General features: G+C 40.8%; 1 protein-coding gene and 2 long non-coding RNA genes across 3 annotated transcripts; 1 reads left to right on the top strand and 2 right to left on the bottom strand.

Annotated features, from left to right (window-relative positions):
• Window positions 1-5,384: 5,384 nt before the first annotated feature.
• On the bottom strand, window positions 5,385-9,740 carry LOC148396489 (uncharacterized). Its single transcript, XR_015859170.1, has 5 exons — window positions 8,738-9,740; window positions 7,329-7,467; window positions 7,042-7,247; window positions 6,402-6,438; window positions 5,385-6,196 (listed from the first exon to the last, which is right to left on the bottom strand). It is a non-coding gene; the product is annotated as an uncharacterized LOC148396489 (long non-coding RNA).
• Window positions 8,905-10,102, top strand: phlda2 (pleckstrin homology-like domain, family A, member 2). The gene is made up of 2 exons (XM_088379579.1): window positions 8,905-9,474; window positions 9,754-10,102. Exon 1 carries the CDS (start codon window positions 9,018-9,020, stop codon window positions 9,432-9,434), a length of 417 nt encoding a protein of 138 aa, XP_088235705.1. The 5' UTR covers window positions 8,905-9,017; the 3' UTR covers window positions 9,435-9,474; window positions 9,754-10,102.
• Window positions 10,103-13,496: 3,394 nt separating this feature from the next.
• Window positions 13,497-15,512, bottom strand: LOC148396487 (uncharacterized). Its single transcript, XR_015859128.1, has 2 exons — window positions 15,120-15,512; window positions 13,497-15,023 (listed from the first exon to the last, which is right to left on the bottom strand). It is a non-coding gene; the product is annotated as an uncharacterized LOC148396487 (long non-coding RNA).
• Between the last annotated feature and the right edge of the window lie 1,767 nt (window positions 15,513-17,279).

Raw genomic sequence — 17,279 nt, 5'->3', positions numbered from 1 at the left:
ATGTCGTGCATAGTTTCCAGTCTGTTCTCTTAGACTGAAAATTTTGATTCGTTTTGGTGGTTTGACAGCAAAACAATGTGCTATTGATGCTGTGTGTGGGATTTACTAACAAAGACTCATTCTATCGAAATACTTTCATTTCATTTTCCTTTTGATAAGATGCAAATTTAACTTCTAAGGGCATCATTAAAATGATAAACTTACACTTATTGAGAATTTAGGGGCCTCCACAAATCGAACACAAATGTTTATGCACCTGGCCGAACTTGTAGATGCCACACATTGCCGAAGGTCAAAATGTTATTTTTACGTTTAGACACGAATCTTGATGGTTGCCAACAACACACATCCCTTCCTTGATTTTCCACACTTGACCTTTCATTGGCCAATCATTCCCCAGCGTAGAACACACGAAGATTTTCCTGGAAGCACTTGTTTGAATCCAGTGACACACTTTACAATACTGATTTGGAAATGCTCTATCCGATTCAACTTGTTAGGTGATTGGGATTAAAATGATGCAGTTGGGAGTGACACGTGCTTTAAGGCAAGACTGAAAGGAAATGTTTCTTTTGTTCCTTTGCAAAGAACCCAAACTAATCCAAATAAATGCAGGCTCTGAATAAAAATAAGTCAAATACAGTGATGAGAAGACAAGGCTAGCTATTCGAAACACTGACTGATATCCAATTACAATCTAAATTCTAATATTTGTTCTATAAAATGGTATTACTTTACAACAGTCTCTTCATTCATGTGTTGGCTACACTGCTACTCAGTAGCAATTTTGATGTGGCTGTTAGATCAAATCAGATTTCAGCCCCTATGTGCTGCCATTTCAATGTTATCTGCTCAGGGTGTTCACATTAGCGCTGGCCACTTTAACTTCAACTCTAAACAAGAGGACAGTTTCTTGAACCCATCAGATTAGTTCGTGTGGGACATGAGGGCAGCCACCACCAAAATGTTCTATGAATGTTAGATCTTCAGCCCACCCAAATAGAGTCTTACATCTAATCTGCTCAAAATCCATATCGAGTCGGTTAGCAATCCTGACTTTTAGTATGCAAGCTACAAAAGTGAAGAAAGGTGAAGACCAAAAGTGGGCTTAATGATGTCGCTTGCCATCTTCTCTTCCTCACTGAGCACAAGTGCACACAGGACGCTCTCTTCATCCCTCCGGCAGCTGCAGTCGGAGCCACTGTTGCGCTCTTGGCTCCAAGGTGCTCTTGGCAGCACTTGTAAACTGTGTGTACGTGACCACAGAGTATGTGAACAAGTCGGCTTGTGTGGACTCTTTTGTGCGTTCGGAAGTGATGCGAGCCAAATCTTGTTCCAGAGAGGACGAGGGGATAGAGGGTCACTTATGCTGATGACCTTCCGGTGACCTTAACAAGTCACCGAGCATGATGAAGAGCTCATCGCCTGTTGCTGGTGTTGACACATGGATCACGCGTCTATGCAGACACTACGATCAAACATTGTTGGCGGTTATTCTATGTAGTATGTATCTGTCATCAAGAAGAGATGTCACCAGACTTTTCAAGCAGGCCAAACAATAAATATACTGCCAATGCATACTTCTGGTTCATTCATAGTCTGCCACACCACATCCATGCTATTTGTTGCCCTGGCTGTGGGTCAAGCGTGAGGCCTAAACCCGTCAAGTGCAAAATCCCACCCATGGCTTCTATCACGGATTACCTTCAATAATATGGAAATAGTCCATGTTGATCACATGATCTCCTTTGAGGCTTTGCAGACGCTTCATTATAGGACAGGCAGGGCGACGGCAGACCTGCATAGCTGCCATTCTTTGACAAAGTCTCTGGAACGGGACAGAGGTAGACACACTAGCTCTCACCGCAGACTCTTTAATTGCAGATGGTGCAATTAATATGGCCTGACATTTACTGTGTCTAATGGCATTCTGTCGCTGCACATGTCAATGTAAGTAGGATCACATGAATAAAATGCTGCGCTGAGTGTCACAAGGAAATAGTACACATTTTAGTGCACCACAGGTATGCCAGAGATGTTGTTGATACTATTTTTAGCCAGATCTTATTGTTACCAAGTTGCATTCTTCCCAACAGGAAGTGAAGGTGCATTGATAACATAAATGACTCGTGGAAAATGCATGATATAATTTTTTTTTTCTTCTTCCTCCAACAGTTCCTCCGGCAACGCTATGTTTGACACTCATCAGCCATTTGTTCTTTTTCCCACGCTGCTGAATGCCACCCGTGCGCACACACTGGGCTTATCGGAACAATGCTTCAAATAGCTGCTAGAGTCTCATCGCGAGGGCATGTCACCAAAGAGCAAAAGGCGCAGTTATGACTTTACAACTGGTTCCCAAGAGTGTGCGCGTTTGCGTGCACGCGTGTGCCACAGTGCAGCTGTTACCTGCGGGCTCTGCTGTGCATGTCAGCAGGCCATCACAGCAAGCTCAGCTACGCTGCTCCCTATTGTCGTCCCGGCTATGTATAGCGCAGGAGGCTTTCACCAGTGTGTGAACAATTCGTTTAAAAGAACAAATCTTTTCAGTGAACGAGAGTGAAAGAAAGTGATTTGTTCTTTTTTCAGTTCATATGACTTCAACCAGTAGGTGTCGGTAATGCACATTGAAGCTGGTGCCACCTCGCTGTAAAACAAAACGAAGAAGAAAATGACGTGACTTCCCGTTCACGAACGAGTCGTGAATTGCATTTCCCATTCTCCAACTGAGCAGATCTGTGAGTGAACGAGTCAGTGAGTGAGTGATTTGCATTTCCAGTTCATCGCGAGAACGGATCAGTGAGGGAACGAATCCTGACTTTCCCGTTCGCGAACGAGTTAATGGAGTGTCCGAATGACGTCACAGATCAAACAGCCAATCAGGAGGTGTAGGTGAGGGATTCACTTTCCCTTAAAACTCATGGACCCTTCAATAGGTACACTACACGAGGTAAAAATAAATAAATGAATAAATAAATGAATAAAGTGCAGCGAACGCTTCGGTGAACGATTCTTTTGAACAAATCTTTTGTGAACCGATTCTAAAGATTCAAATCACGTAAAACTGGAATGCACATCATTAGTACAAAAGCGTGCAAAGGGCTGAGACTGCCAGGTTGAAATGACCGACTGGTTAGTGACATGGGCTCTTGCTCGGTAAGAACTTGGTTCAATCCCAGGTGTGAGCATGTACCTAAATGTGCTTTTAGAATTGGAACCTTGCTTTGAATAAGTGTATGCATAAGAAAGCTAATGCCAGTATTTATGTAGAAATACATAAGGTGACCCCCGTCTGCACTCTTTTCAAGTGTACCTAATAACAGGCCACTTTATTAGGGAAATATCATGGTCAAAGGTCACAGGTGTCAAGCTCTAGTCCTCGGGGCGGCGTTCCAATATGTTGTCCAAGATTCCCTCGTTAAGTGCACCTGCGTGAAAAGTTTTAGCCCCTTTTACGTTCCGCAGAAGCTAAAACTTTTCACGCAGGTGCACTTAACGAGGGAATCTTGGAAAACATGATGGAATGCGGCCCTGAGGACTGGAGTTTGACACCTGTGACCTTTGACCATGATATTTCCCTAATAAAGTGGCCCGTTATTAGGTACACTTGAAAATGGCGGTGTACCTAATGGAGTGTCCGTGTGATTCCCTCGTTAAGTGCACCTGCGTGAAAAGTTTTAGCTCCTGCGGAACGTAAAACGGGCTAAAACTTTTCACGCAGGTGTGTTTAACGAGGGTAACTTGGAAAACATATTGGAACGCGGCCCCGAGGACTAGAGCTTGACACCTGCGACCTTTGACCATGATATTTCCCTAATAAAATGGCCTGTTATTAGGTACACTTGAAAATGGCGGTGTACCTAATGGAGTGTCCGTGTGATTCCCTCGTTAAGTGCACCTGCGTGAAAAGTTTTAGCCCCTGCGGAACGTGAAAGGGGCTAAAACTTTTCACGCAGGTGTGTTTAACGAGGGTAACTTGGAAAACATATTGGAACGCGGCCCCTCGAGGACTGGAGGTTGACACCACTGGTTTAAGTGAAAAGTGCCACACCCGCCCTCACCCCCACTTTCTGATTGGCTGTTTAATCTGTGACGTCACTTGGACACTCCATTAGGTACACCGCCATTTTTAGGTGTTCCTAATAAGAGGCTACTTCATCAGGGAATAATCATGGTCAAAGCTTAAATGAAATTGAAAAGTGCCACACCCGCCCTCACCCCCACTTTCTGATTGGCTGTTTGATCTGTGACGTCACTCGGACACTTGATTCGCGAAGATTCACCAGTGAGTGACAGACAGCGTGGCTGCCATACCAGCCGACACACGTTATGCCGCCATTGATGTTTTAATTTTGTATTTGTTGGATTGCAGTTGATGGTGTTATTATACCAAATGTGTGTGTTTGAATAAAAGAATATAAAAAAAATCCCTTATGCCGACATTTGTTATTTTGGGGGACACCAACTCATATAATGTAAAACACATACATATTGTCACATAAAGCAGTTAACCAAATGTCTGATTTTTGTTTTAATTGGCGAATATAAAAACAAGGAATAAAACACCAGACAAGTTTTAACATAAATGTTTATTGAAATAATAATAACCAAAGTAAATTTCAAACCATCTGATGTGAAATTGCAGTAGATATATTGGATAACAATATTGAGGCGTATATATGCATACACGTTATTTAAAAACTACTATAAGTGTTATAAAATAAAGATTACCCAAAGAGAAGCATAATCTCCCCGTTTTTGCATAAGGGCGCATCCCTTCATGCAATAAAGTTAGACGTTAGCTTGGAGAAAACGTGCATAAAAGAAGTGGTGTTGCAGTGAATGGTTCTTTCTTTGGCAAATCGTAAATCTACATTCTGGCCTACATAGTTTACGCCAAGAGGGAGACGCAACACGTTCACTGACTGATCCGTTGATGCACCCATTGACTCGTTCGCGAACGGGAAAGTCAGAATTTGTTCCCTCACTGATCCGTTCTCGCGATTAACTTCAAATGCAATTCACTCACTGACTCGTTCACGCACAGAACCGTTAAGTTGGCGAAAAAGAAATGCGATTCACGACTCGTTCGTGAACAGGAAGTTAAGTCACTTTCTTCTTTGTTTCGTTTTACGGCGAGGTGGCACCAGCTTCAAATGTGCATTACTGACACCTACTGGTTGAAGTCATATAAACTGAAAAAAGACCGAATCACTTGATTTGTTCACGCTCGTTCACTGAAAAACTCGTTATTTTGAACGAAGCGTTCACTCACGAGCCAGCACTACGAATAATAATTATAAAAAAGTAAATTTCAAACCAGCACTCTAATGTGAAATTGCAGTAGATATATTAGATAACAATATTTAGGCGTGTATATGCATCTGTTATTTAAAAACTACTGTAAGTGTTATAAAATAAAGTTTACCCAAAGAGAAGTACATTGCCACATCTTCGTTATGAGGATTTGTGCACTTGCTTATTTTTACTTCCCCTCTTGAAAATATTTATTCTTTATGATTCATTTAAGTTGTACAGTTTATGTGACACATGAACAATGGGAAACACGTAGAATTAGGTTTGAATGATATCATGTTTTATGTGTTATGATTTGTGTTTTACCATTCTCAAAGATGCAATTATTCTCAAATTGTGGGACTGTGGAACTTTCTTTTAAACTGATACTTAAAATATGTGATAAATAAATAAATAAATAAATAAATAAATAAATAAATAAATAAATAAATAAATAAATAAATAAATAAATGAATAAATTAGAGAACAGAGGATTTCATTTTTCTTTTTTTTTCAATGGGCGATTTGAGGTCAAATTAATGTTTGCGGTTTCATTGTATAAAATGTATTCCCAAAATGTTTACCCTGTGTACAAATGTTGACACACACAATCACTAACACCGTTAGACATGAAACCGTTACATCTGTTGTTGTGCATTCATTGACTGGACTTGCCTTTACCACAAAGACTGAAATAAGTAACACCCCACAAGTGTACTCTAAGGGTGGGGCTTAGGGCCAAAAATAAAATAATTATACGACTTCTTAAGACATCCATTCTTATCTTCTTAATCCATCCATCCATTCTTATCCTGTTGAGGAGGTCACAAGGAGCTGGAGTGGGGCCCATCCCAGCTGGGCCCTGGTCAAAGATGAATTACACCCTGAACTGGTCACCAGACTGTTCAGAATTAGACAAGGAATATTTATACAGTATTTATTACAGTTACTATCACACAGGTTCTGACACATATGGATAATTATAACCACTGTTATTTTCAACGCAAACTATTTAAAGCTAATATAATGTGTGTTTTCAGTGCTGTGATTCACAATAAACAAAACAGGCACTTCATGCCCCAACAAGACAAGCAAACACCTCTCACCTGATGTATCACCCGCTGCCTCCGGCTGAAAAAACTGCTGAAAAGAGAAAGAAACACAAAAGAGTTTCTGGGGGGTGTCTTTTTATGTCATAATTACTATCCTCCTCTGTATTTGCACATGGCACGTTATCATGTTTCCGTTTTGTGTCCCAGGCGCCACAGTTTAGTCTATGTACAAAGAGCGGGGGCCGGAAAGTGCTGATGTTAACTTCAAGGCTGCCACAACGGTCTCGACAAAACAAAACTCCTCCTGGACCCATTTTACACACTCCCACAAGCGGTGACACGTTCAGTTTTTATGATCGCTGCAATTTAGCGGCCACACGATAGGGTTGTGCTCTCCGTTATTATTTCCAGCCAATGATGTCATTTTGGTACAATTGCTTCTTACGTTTTTTTAGAGTCCAAAATGATGATGCTCTAAAAATATTCCAAATCGTTCTCAAAAACTGACAGACAACACAAATCATTTTAAAGATCTAAATAAAATTGCTGCGAACAACTTAGATCAGGAGATTCCTATGTCCTGATAACTTTATCATGTGGTTTGACGGAGTTCAGCATACTAATTGCTCCATGCCTGCAAGGCTATCCATTATAGTATTTATGTTTTGTCATTTAAAACTCAATCTCATCTCACTTTGTAGTATACTTCATGTCTCCTTTGACAAACACTCATGCATGGAGTCCAACTGAGTCACTGGGTCTTCCTTTGGCAAGCAAAGTGTTCCACTGCAGCTTGCTGCCACCCACGCTGAGTCACAGAGCCCGGGCATGCCTTCACCACAAAGTTTCCTCAAAACAGTCACACCAGGTGTGCACACCTCCAGGCAACACCAAAGATCCCTAAATCAAAGTGAGGAGGAAGGATCAACAGATGAGCGGTGCCATTTTCTGAATGAAAAAGGATTAACGAGTTAGACAGACAGACAGAGCTGGAGCTCCACGAGGTTCCTCGAGGGGTCAGGCTTGTTTGCAGTGGAGACTTGATGACTGTCAGCTTCTTAAACAAACTCCAGGAGACGGGCGATGCACAGCAAACATGAGTCATGTGATGAAGTCAGTTCTAGAATGAGGTGCATGTGAGGATAATAACACAGCAAGAGGAAAATGGCGTCATTTCGACTCATAATTGTTACTTTGTGAGTGGAACATTTTTTTATTTTTTTTTTTACAAAGGAAAATATATTGTCCTTGCCACTGTCTTTGTGTCTTGTGAAACAGTGAAGCAACACCAACCCTTTTGTGTTGTGACTTTTTGACTCTCTTTTTCCTCCATTACTGTGTGCTTTAGTGCCTCAGTCTCGTTTGGGTGTGTCTTTTAGTGGCTTGACAGCCACCCACACCAAAACAGAATCACAACATTTACCTGAAAACTTTATCAGGGCCCACTTAACCTCATCATTATTAAATATTCTGGGTAAAATTGCTTTTGGAGCCAAATTTGCATCTTTATTATGGTGCTGGAAAACAGTGACCAATAATAAGAGCTATATAGTGGAGATTTAAGAAACTAGGTCATCAGGGGCGCTGAAGGAAATGAAACAGTTGCACTTGATTTGTCTGAAAATTATTAGTTATTTATTGAAAGTATATCTATCACATTGGCATACAATGTGAGATAGAACAATTCAAGGTTTTTTTTTCATTAGATGGCAGAGGGTACAATAATAGTGTCCTGTTGTCATTTATATAGTTAGAGTTGTTGCTGACTTTGACTGAGAAGCTTCCTCAGAGAAAACAATTGAAAATGGAAATAATGTTTTCTAGGGTCAAATTTGCATTTGCTTCACAAGCAATTTGACATGGTTTAACTGACGTATAAGTGCAAAATGTAGTTAGCTAATGATCATGCGACCAAAAACTGTTGGGCCACAAATGTGGGATCTCTGTCAACTTAAAACTAAAATGTGCCATCTCACCTAAAATGTTTTAATTTTAATCAAAATGACTGTAGTACACTGCACATTTTTGCGATGCTAATGTCATTATCTTCCATCATTGTTTATAATGATAAGACATGTCCTTTTTGCTTATTTAGCATTAATTGGCAGTGAATAAAAATCACATGATCTACAGGCACATCGTGATTCGTATGGGTTCAGTTTACCAAGTTTTCCTCCATACTGTAAATGTAATGGTTCTTTCTTGAACCTGAGGGATTATCTACAAACCAGCAAAGAAATTGTAGGATTGAAAACTCCTCCAGAATTCTAGTTAAAGGTGGGTTTTGAGAACCAAAACTAGCTGAGAAGGGCACCATTTGGACTGATCCCTAGAGTAGGATGAGGGTTAGTAACTAATTAACATGGTGGGTGTGCCGTAGTTTGGTCTACCTTTTTGGTCCACTTCCTCTGGCCTCTGAGCCTCCAGCCTTTCGCCCACACACATACAGCCTTGAATCAACCCACTGACAGCTGCTGATGCATTCCCAAACCAACTGACGTCAGGTGGGCGGGGCCCGGGCCGGGGCCGGGCTATAAAGATGCCCTCCACGTTGCGCTTCATTCACAAATAGCTGCCGTGGATTACGCCCACACGACGAAAGGCTCCTTCCTCGAGCTGCGTTAACCCAAGTTGACCCAGGCAACTTTCGGAAGAACATTTTCCCAAAAAATGAGAATGTCCGCGGCCGAGATCTCCCAGGTGCTCAAAGAGGGCGAGCTGGAGAAAAGGAGCGACAACTTGCTCCAGTTCTGGAAGAGGAAAACCTGCGTCCTGACCCCCGACAGCCTCAACATGTACGCCGACACGCAAAAGCGCTCCAGGGGCAAAGAGCTCAAGTTGCAGTGCATCAAGAAGGTGGACTGCGTGGAGCGCACCGGCAAATTCGTCTACTTCACCATCGTCACCACGGACGACAAGGAGATCGACTTCCGCTGCCCGGGCGAGGACAACTGCTGGAATGCTGTGATCACCATGGCTCTCATCGACTACCAAAACCGCAAAGCCATCCAAGACTTCAAGACGCGCCAGGACAACGAGAGCGCGTCACCGGACCAGCATGAGCGGCACATGGCGAGGGCTCCCTGAGAACCCCCCACCGCAAGCCTCACTCTCTTCTCCTAATATGGTCAGTTCAAATCCTCGAAATTTTGCTCTAAACTAAATTACAAGGAGCTTTGTATTGTAAACTGTCAACAATTTGCAATATAAAACTATTGCGGAATGAAACCAATTCAAATACAAGCGAATACATTTTAAGCGCAATAGAACTGCAATACCAACGAAATCAAATACTATAAAACAAAACTACACAAAGTAATTCCATCTCCTCTGAAGGCTCGCTTTAATCCTATGACCTAATTCTCCTATAATGTTTCTCAAATCTCACCTCCTTGTTCCTCTTCAGGATGTGTGCGTGGCCCACACAAGAAATAATCATTCAAGGACCAAGCAAAAGGGAAAGATGACGTCATCCAGTCCAGCGATGAAGGATTGTGGACTGAGCTGTCGCAATGACTCTCATGTCCGGCAGAGATTTTCCTAACTTCACTCACATGGACTGACCAGTGAAGTTTGCTCTCATTGGAGCAATAGAAAAAGAAGATGCCTATAAAAGAATGTCTGTTAATTTATTTGTTTCCAGGATGTAGTGTCTACTGGTAAACTGCACTTGTTTAAATTATTTGCTTGTTTCAAAGCGTGGTATGTGTTTCTATATTTATTTCAATAAATATATGTGCATCTTTTTAACATAATCTGAAGCATTTCATTACTTCCCCTGAAGAGTTGGTTAGAATTGCTTGAACTTTAGTGTATATCTGGATGGAGGTGCAGCAGATTCATTTTTCTTCGGTCTTTTTAACACTGCGGTGTTTTTCAATTTTTTGCTTAATTTCTCACTATGTGAGGAATTAATATCTGTAGTATATTTTTGCCGAATCTACATTCATTTAGTTTTAAGATTGGGTTTTATTTTATTTTTTAAAATTTTTTACTTTTCTAAATTTACAAAATGGGTGTTTGATATAATCGACAGTACATTTCTTCTTTTACTTAAAGTTGAATTTGTATTTTGGTTGTACCTTTTCGCCACACATATTTACTTTTAACAGTACAATGTGTGAGTAATTTTGGCACCTCTAAACAGCACAGGAAGCAATTAGAACTTGGCTTTTGTTAACATTGTAAATAAAGTCTCTGAATGGCAAATCTTGCATACTATGTATGAGGAGGACGCTGTATTTATCAAAACTCTCTTTGGTGCTGATGAGTTTAAACAACTTAGACTTGGGCTTCAACCAGTGCCATATTCCCAGCCTGCAGTGAGAGGCTCTGCCCATATCTTATGTCCTGAGAAGCAGTAACCGTATATAGTTCATCTGGGAAAGTTGTCAGCGGCGACATTTCTTAGAAAATGCCAGTCATGCTCAGTCAAACGAGAAGGGCGGACCGGAAAGTCCCTTTCCGAGTCAGGTGGAATGTGGCTTTTTTATTGTCTATGGGAGCCTTTGAAGCTGAGGTCATAGTTGATAAGCAGAGCAGTTTAGCTCTTCCGAACACACCTTAGGTGTGGTTTATCTGGCACATTTGTGATGTTTCACAATATGCCTCGCATGATTACTTATGCGTTGTTGGGTGTTATTCCAACAGTTGTCAAGGAATGTGGTCATAGTTTTTCCTCTGATACTTCCTTATTGGATTGTACTTCATTATGTACTTGAAATTTCACCTCAGTTTACGTGTGAAGTAAAACCAATGTTAATGGAAATAAATGTCACTCAATTGCTCTTTTAATAAACTAGAGTGGACTATGGGCTGTGTTTTCATGACTAGTACAAGTTAGTCCAAATTATGATTCAGGGGGGTTTGATGCCTGCTGCTGTCATAATTATTCACAAAACACAATGACATTCACCATGTTGGAGGAGCTCAGAATCTATCACGCTGTGCCCCCACCAAATTCACCCAAATCGCATTTGACCAGTGATCTACCGACTACACCAGACTTGATAGTTTTGGCAACTTACCAAATTACCAGATGTGCCGTGCACAGGTCAAAGGACATACCCTCACTACGCCGGATCATCCAGCTTGGCACAGAACGGTCAGCCAAATCCCAAACAGGTGCAGTGAGCCTTGCGCCTGCAAGTCAGGATATGCCTGCATTTCCACCATCTATGAAAACAGTGCACATTGTGTTAGTGACTTCAGCTGTCACAAAAACACAGCATACTAATTACAGTACACTGAAGTTTGAACCACATAAAATTTTAAAATACAAATGGGCAAAAGATACCGCACTTATGTATACATATCCAAGTCCCCAAGAAGAAGCTAAAAATTCAAATCGGAATGTTTTTCCTTCCCCATGACCCATACTAATACACATCATGTATTCTGTAGACAAGAATAGCTGGAGAACAACACAAGAGAAATCGAGTTCAGTCATGCTTTGAACAGTGCAGAAAAGAATCGGCTGCCTGACAATTTTTCAAAGAATGGCACAGTTAGCATGTACGCCTCATGATTAATTACTTGCCAATGTTGGCCGCACTGCTACTGTATACATGAATACTAATGTTATTCCTGTTTCTAATGATATATTATACTAGATTGTAAGAGTATGTTCTTGAAAAGACCGAGGCCAAGTAAAGAAAATGGAGAAGAGGCGTGTTGTCAGACACATGTGCTGAGGTCAGAGGTGAAGGAAGGCTAACGCTGGAGGGAAGTGCATGTTGGGGTCGCAGTCCTTTAACCAGCTTTGAAGTGGGATTGCGCTGCAATGAAGGTGGATGGGCCTCCCTTCTAAAAATATGGTCGAACAAATTGGCACCACTTTAATCTCTTGCCCATAAAGCAGTGGTGCCTGAGCCAAAGAGCCCATAAGATCATGTGGGCTGACGTTTTTGTTACTGTGGGAAAGCTCCTCATTCTTCTTTGTGAGCACACAACGTTTAGCGCAACCCTGGGGAGAACATTCCTGACTCAGCAGCAGGTCAGGAGTTGTACATCAGGCAGCTATTGTAATGTGTGTAATGAACCCTGGACCCACACGCATCAAGACGTGGACGCGCACAATGTATCTTCCGCCTAGTGCTAACTATCCAAACATCCTCTCGTGGAGCACATCCCCATGACGTACTGGCGGCGTCACAGTGAATGCATTGTTTCAAACTGATGGAAAAGATAAAACACACTGGGACATGCAGGATGCATTATTAATAATTATTCTGTTTCAAAACGTATTTTGGAGTCATTCTGATTGATCTCACATAAAAAAATATCTACATTTTACAGTAAATTAAGGTGAAGGAGTAATTCAAGAGACTACCATGCTCATCTATTATTTGTTTTTATCTACAAAGCAAAATATAAAACCATTATAGTGTCATTTTATACAGTAGTTGGACTTGTATGTTTCTGAAAAAGAAATCCTTTTATCAGAGATATCCGGACCTCTATGAAGGACTTTTGTTAGATAACATTTTTATCTTATCATTTATGTCAATGTATTATACCTTGAATAAGTATGAGCTTAAAACCGCAACCATCAATAAATAAATCAGAAACTCATTTTACTCTATTGCCCCCATCCCCAAAAAAAGAAGATGTCTGTTGATGCGTTTGCGCTTCAATTCTTGATGCTTGGGATATTTTACTAAACGAGTAATAAATGTTACTGGGACACCAGAAAATGTTTTTAATTTGTAAAAGAAATACAACATATACCTCCTTTAAGTGATCACAAACTAGCATTTGGACCTCCTGGCTTTATAGCGAATAAAGCTCTAATATGGCTGTCACTTCTGCTTACAGGAAGCTAACAAACAGACATTCGCCCCTCTTGCTTCCGGTAAAGACATGAAAGGTGACGCTAACAGGATGAAACGCCGGCAGGGTTATGTATAAATATAAAAGCTCTCAAACCCAAACATCGCAGACCACCAGGATATGATGCAAACACTTAAGAGGTTTGCTCTTGACAAACCCTCCTTCATTCAAGAGTTGCTTATTATGAGGTCATCTCCTACGAGAAGAGATGTTAAACAGCCTGGTTTACTGGAAACACCCATCTTTGGTATTTTACAGCGTCACACATCACTCGTGACCACATACCTGTCTCTATACGTCAGTCAGACACACACCGGCTCAGGTGATATGAGGTTCAACGGTTTAATCATAGGAAGCTTTGAAATGAGACACAATGGAATCTTGCACCAAAAGTCCCTTTTTTTTGTTTGAAATAATTCACTGGCATTCACATTCATGGATCATTCATACAATTAAGTAAGATAGAACTGGATGGCCATGTAAAATGTCCAAAAAGAGCCTATTCTTTGTGTGCTGTCATGACAACAATGTTTATATTTTTAACGGACATTCATTTTTGCTCAGTGACTCACTGGGAAAGTTCATTCACATCTCCGCCTCTTCTCTGGCCTAGTTAGTGAAATGCAGTTGGTGACACAAACACCTTTGGGCACCGAGACCCAATAGAGATATTAGCGATAACAATATAAGGATTCATTGCGTAACAAAAGCTGGTTAGGAATCACAAGATAGAAATCAAAATATCCCTACTTATGACTGCTTGTCATGCTTTTGTGAGTATTTTCACTGACATTGACTGTCCTTGCGACAACATTGTCTCTAGGGAAACATTGGAAATAAACGTCCTCTGCAAAAACAAGCATTTACATGTTAAAGTGTGGCAATATAGTCCTAAATATAGCGAGCGAGTCTGTTTTTCAAAGGGAATCTTGTGAATGTAACACGTATAGTATACACACACACACACACACACACGCACGCACATGCACACACATGCAGTGTAGTGCTATAAAGGCAAGCTTCTGGGGATCATGTTGTTGGGCCTCAGCTGTCCAGAGAAAAGCTTCAGGCTGTGACAGGAGACGTTGTCAGGAATGTCTGCAAGGCAGCAAGGAGGTGGACATCTGAAGATGAGTACATGAAGGCGTCACAAAGATTTACACCAGATACAGACTTCAGAGAAGGACTTTAGTCCAACCGGATTTGAAATTGAATATTTCAGTATGTACAAAGCGACAACATCAAAAATAAAAACAACAATGTAACAAGTCCAGTAATCTGCGGGTGTTTAGTTTCTCATTCATCCCATTACATTAACAATAAAAAAACAAATCCAAGTGATGTATTGCCTTTACAAAAATAATAACGCTATGATTTATTTACATGTTAGTTGACATACATATTTTTTAAAAATAAGCATTTTCTATTGAATATAGCAGATTTGAGCTGCCACAATTAGAAATACGCAGTAGAGCTAGCTTTTCCTTACGAGTATTGACCAACAGGGTCTGGGTCATTACATTTATCATTTGTTATTTGCATCCTCAGGAAATAAAATACCCAAAATTAACTTAAATCAGCATCACAAAAAGTGAATGGCGCTGAGATGGTGGAATGACCATGACCGACTCAGGGGACCAGTCTAGCTAGAAAATGTAAAAGTGATGCAAAATTGACAGCAAAACATGAGCATCCATCTGCACTGTTTTAAAGCACACACGATACAGCTTACAAGAGGAGAGGGAGTTACACAGTGACTGTCTGATGAGAGTGTTGAGAAGATTTGAAGCTGTTCACACAGTCAAAAAAAGGCTCCAGGGAGACATTTGTCTTGCTCGCACCTGCCTGAGTGGGTGTAGAAACAAATGACCAAGAACAGATTACAAAAACATGATATCTCCCTGTCTGAACGTCAAATATGAGACACTATTCCCAACTTACTATTTAGATTTTTTTCAGCAATACGTCTGTTTGGACAATCCCTTCATCAAGTATTCTCTTTCATACATGTTGAACAAAAGCCACTGGGTCGAAATACGTAGATGATTGATAAGTAAGTAACTTAAAGAGATACAGACAACTATAGAGAATGAGGACAAGGTGACGAATAGTCATTAAAGTGTAGTTCCAAACGCCGATGCAGCAGGTTGTGTAACTGACATGAAAGTGATGGTGAAACAAAGAAAGGGAAAGAGAAAGCAAAATGAATGAATAAATTAAGGTCATGTGGGGGAAATCCCCTTAGTGCATGAGGAAGAATCTGCGATTTAAATGGTGTGCCAAATCATCAAGTCCAAAGATACTGCTACGCCCTCAGTAGGAATCTGTTAAACACTTTCTTGCAGGAAATGATTTTTTTTTGAGCAAACAAAAATTCATCATCAATCACTGTCTCGATACATTTGTACTTTAGTTGATTATATGAGTATTTTCTAGCAGGGAATTTCAAGGTTATTTTCCACACTTGGAAATGAAGTTGGGGATTAGCATCAGCCATACAAAATGCCAATAAGTGTTTCAGATGAATGAGCTGAATCACCCCACACCAACGGCATCTTTCTTTATCCAAATATTTCTGCACGTAACTGTAAATAACCAGCCATAAAGCTTCTGAGATAATGCCCCAACAATCGTTTGGTGGTAGTTCGGTGTTTGTCTAGCTAAGTTGTCTATCTAATAAGTGGCCCACCATTTCCTTATTTCAAATGTAAAAGGTCAGAATTCCAAAATGTCCTTTCTCACACAAGCCATTGCTGCCATACCAGATCCATCACATTGTTTGGCTACTAGGCTCCAGTCACGGTTCACCTCGGCTTTGAGCTGACTGCCAAATGCGTCCATCAATCACACCGAATTGAGCTCCAAACCAAGGTGTGTTGCGAGCAATGTGCAAACTGGGTGGTGGCTTCAATTTATGTCTGCATACTTTCACAATCATCCAGGAGCAGCACGTCTGGTAAAATAATAGCGAGGACAACTCATATGGCTTCTGATACTGGAAGTCAAGCCTGGCACGACTTGACCCTAATTTGAAGCCCCTTCACACTCTATGAGGACACATTATATAAACCTCAAACATAGAGAGAAAGAAAATAGGGAGACTCAGCCTTGCAAAAGGAGGAAGTGCTGTTTGTCATGACTTAAGGGTCTTTCCCAAGTAGAACAATGGTCCCCTCTGTCCAAACGCTGCCCTCATGACTGAGCAAAGTGGCAACCTTTTGGCAAATACTCAACAATTGTTTTGCATGCAGCATTAATCAAATTAGACAGAAGTGCCCCCACAACACACTTTATTAGGTTGTCCCCATGAAATCTAATGAGATTCCTTTCTCTTTACACAGGCAGTGATGGCTAGTTTTGGGTTGGACACTGTCAGAGTGGTTTAAATATTGGAGTAGTCACAATAGCAAACTATTGCGATGTATTTAACATTTTAAACTTTCCTCCGCTCAAGGAAGACAGACTTTTTTTTAAAGTCGATTAAGCAAATGATAATTATGATGTTGACCAAGCTGCATATATTTTTCATATCACTTGTATTGAAGCTTCGTTTTCAGCTGTCTGGTGTTTAACTGTCCGGAAAAGGCCAGAAAATCTTTATTTTTCCCTGCTGAAAAAACTGTGTGGAACATATAGCATAATGGCGTGTCAAATGAGAAAATAATTGAATATATATATATCGTGTGGCAGTTTGGGGGAAATCCACATACATTCCATGTCAAAAATCTGAGCACAGGCCAAAGAGTTTACATAAAAAGTAATATTTTCCCACATATGCAATTGAAATTATGTGAAGCACTGGTTACTTGGGAATGCAATTTTGGGCCTTGTGTTTCCAGACAGGAAGTCCCAATGATGTCATCTCTCACAGATGTCATCTTTAACTCGCACAGCTATATGCAGACACATGGCAGGATTTCAAAAATATACAGCTCTCCTCAGACAATGGCTAAAACATGCTTTTAATTTCCATAAGGTGCAGTACACGTCCACAGCCGTTTGAGGGAAGAGCCCCGAGAGCTGTCTGTGGGAACCAGATTTTAAAGTGTACCTTTTCACAGCACCCAGGGAATAGTGAAGAAACAAGATTCCAGCCGTTTG

Source organism: Syngnathus floridae, chromosome 6 (genome assembly GCF_059516105.1).
Source record: "Syngnathus floridae isolate MCC-2025c chromosome 6, RoL_Sflo_1.0, whole genome shotgun sequence".
NCBI lineage: Eukaryota > Metazoa > Chordata > Actinopteri > Syngnathiformes > Syngnathidae > Syngnathus > Syngnathus floridae.
The sequence above is the reverse complement of the archived record's forward strand: the minus strand, read 5'-3'. Positions and strand labels throughout refer to the sequence as shown.

Coding starts and splice junctions, on each gene's coding strand:
- phlda2 (XM_088379579.1), top strand. CDS start 9,018: ATGAGAATGTCCGCGGCCGAGATCTCCCAGGTGCTCAAAGAGGGCGAG.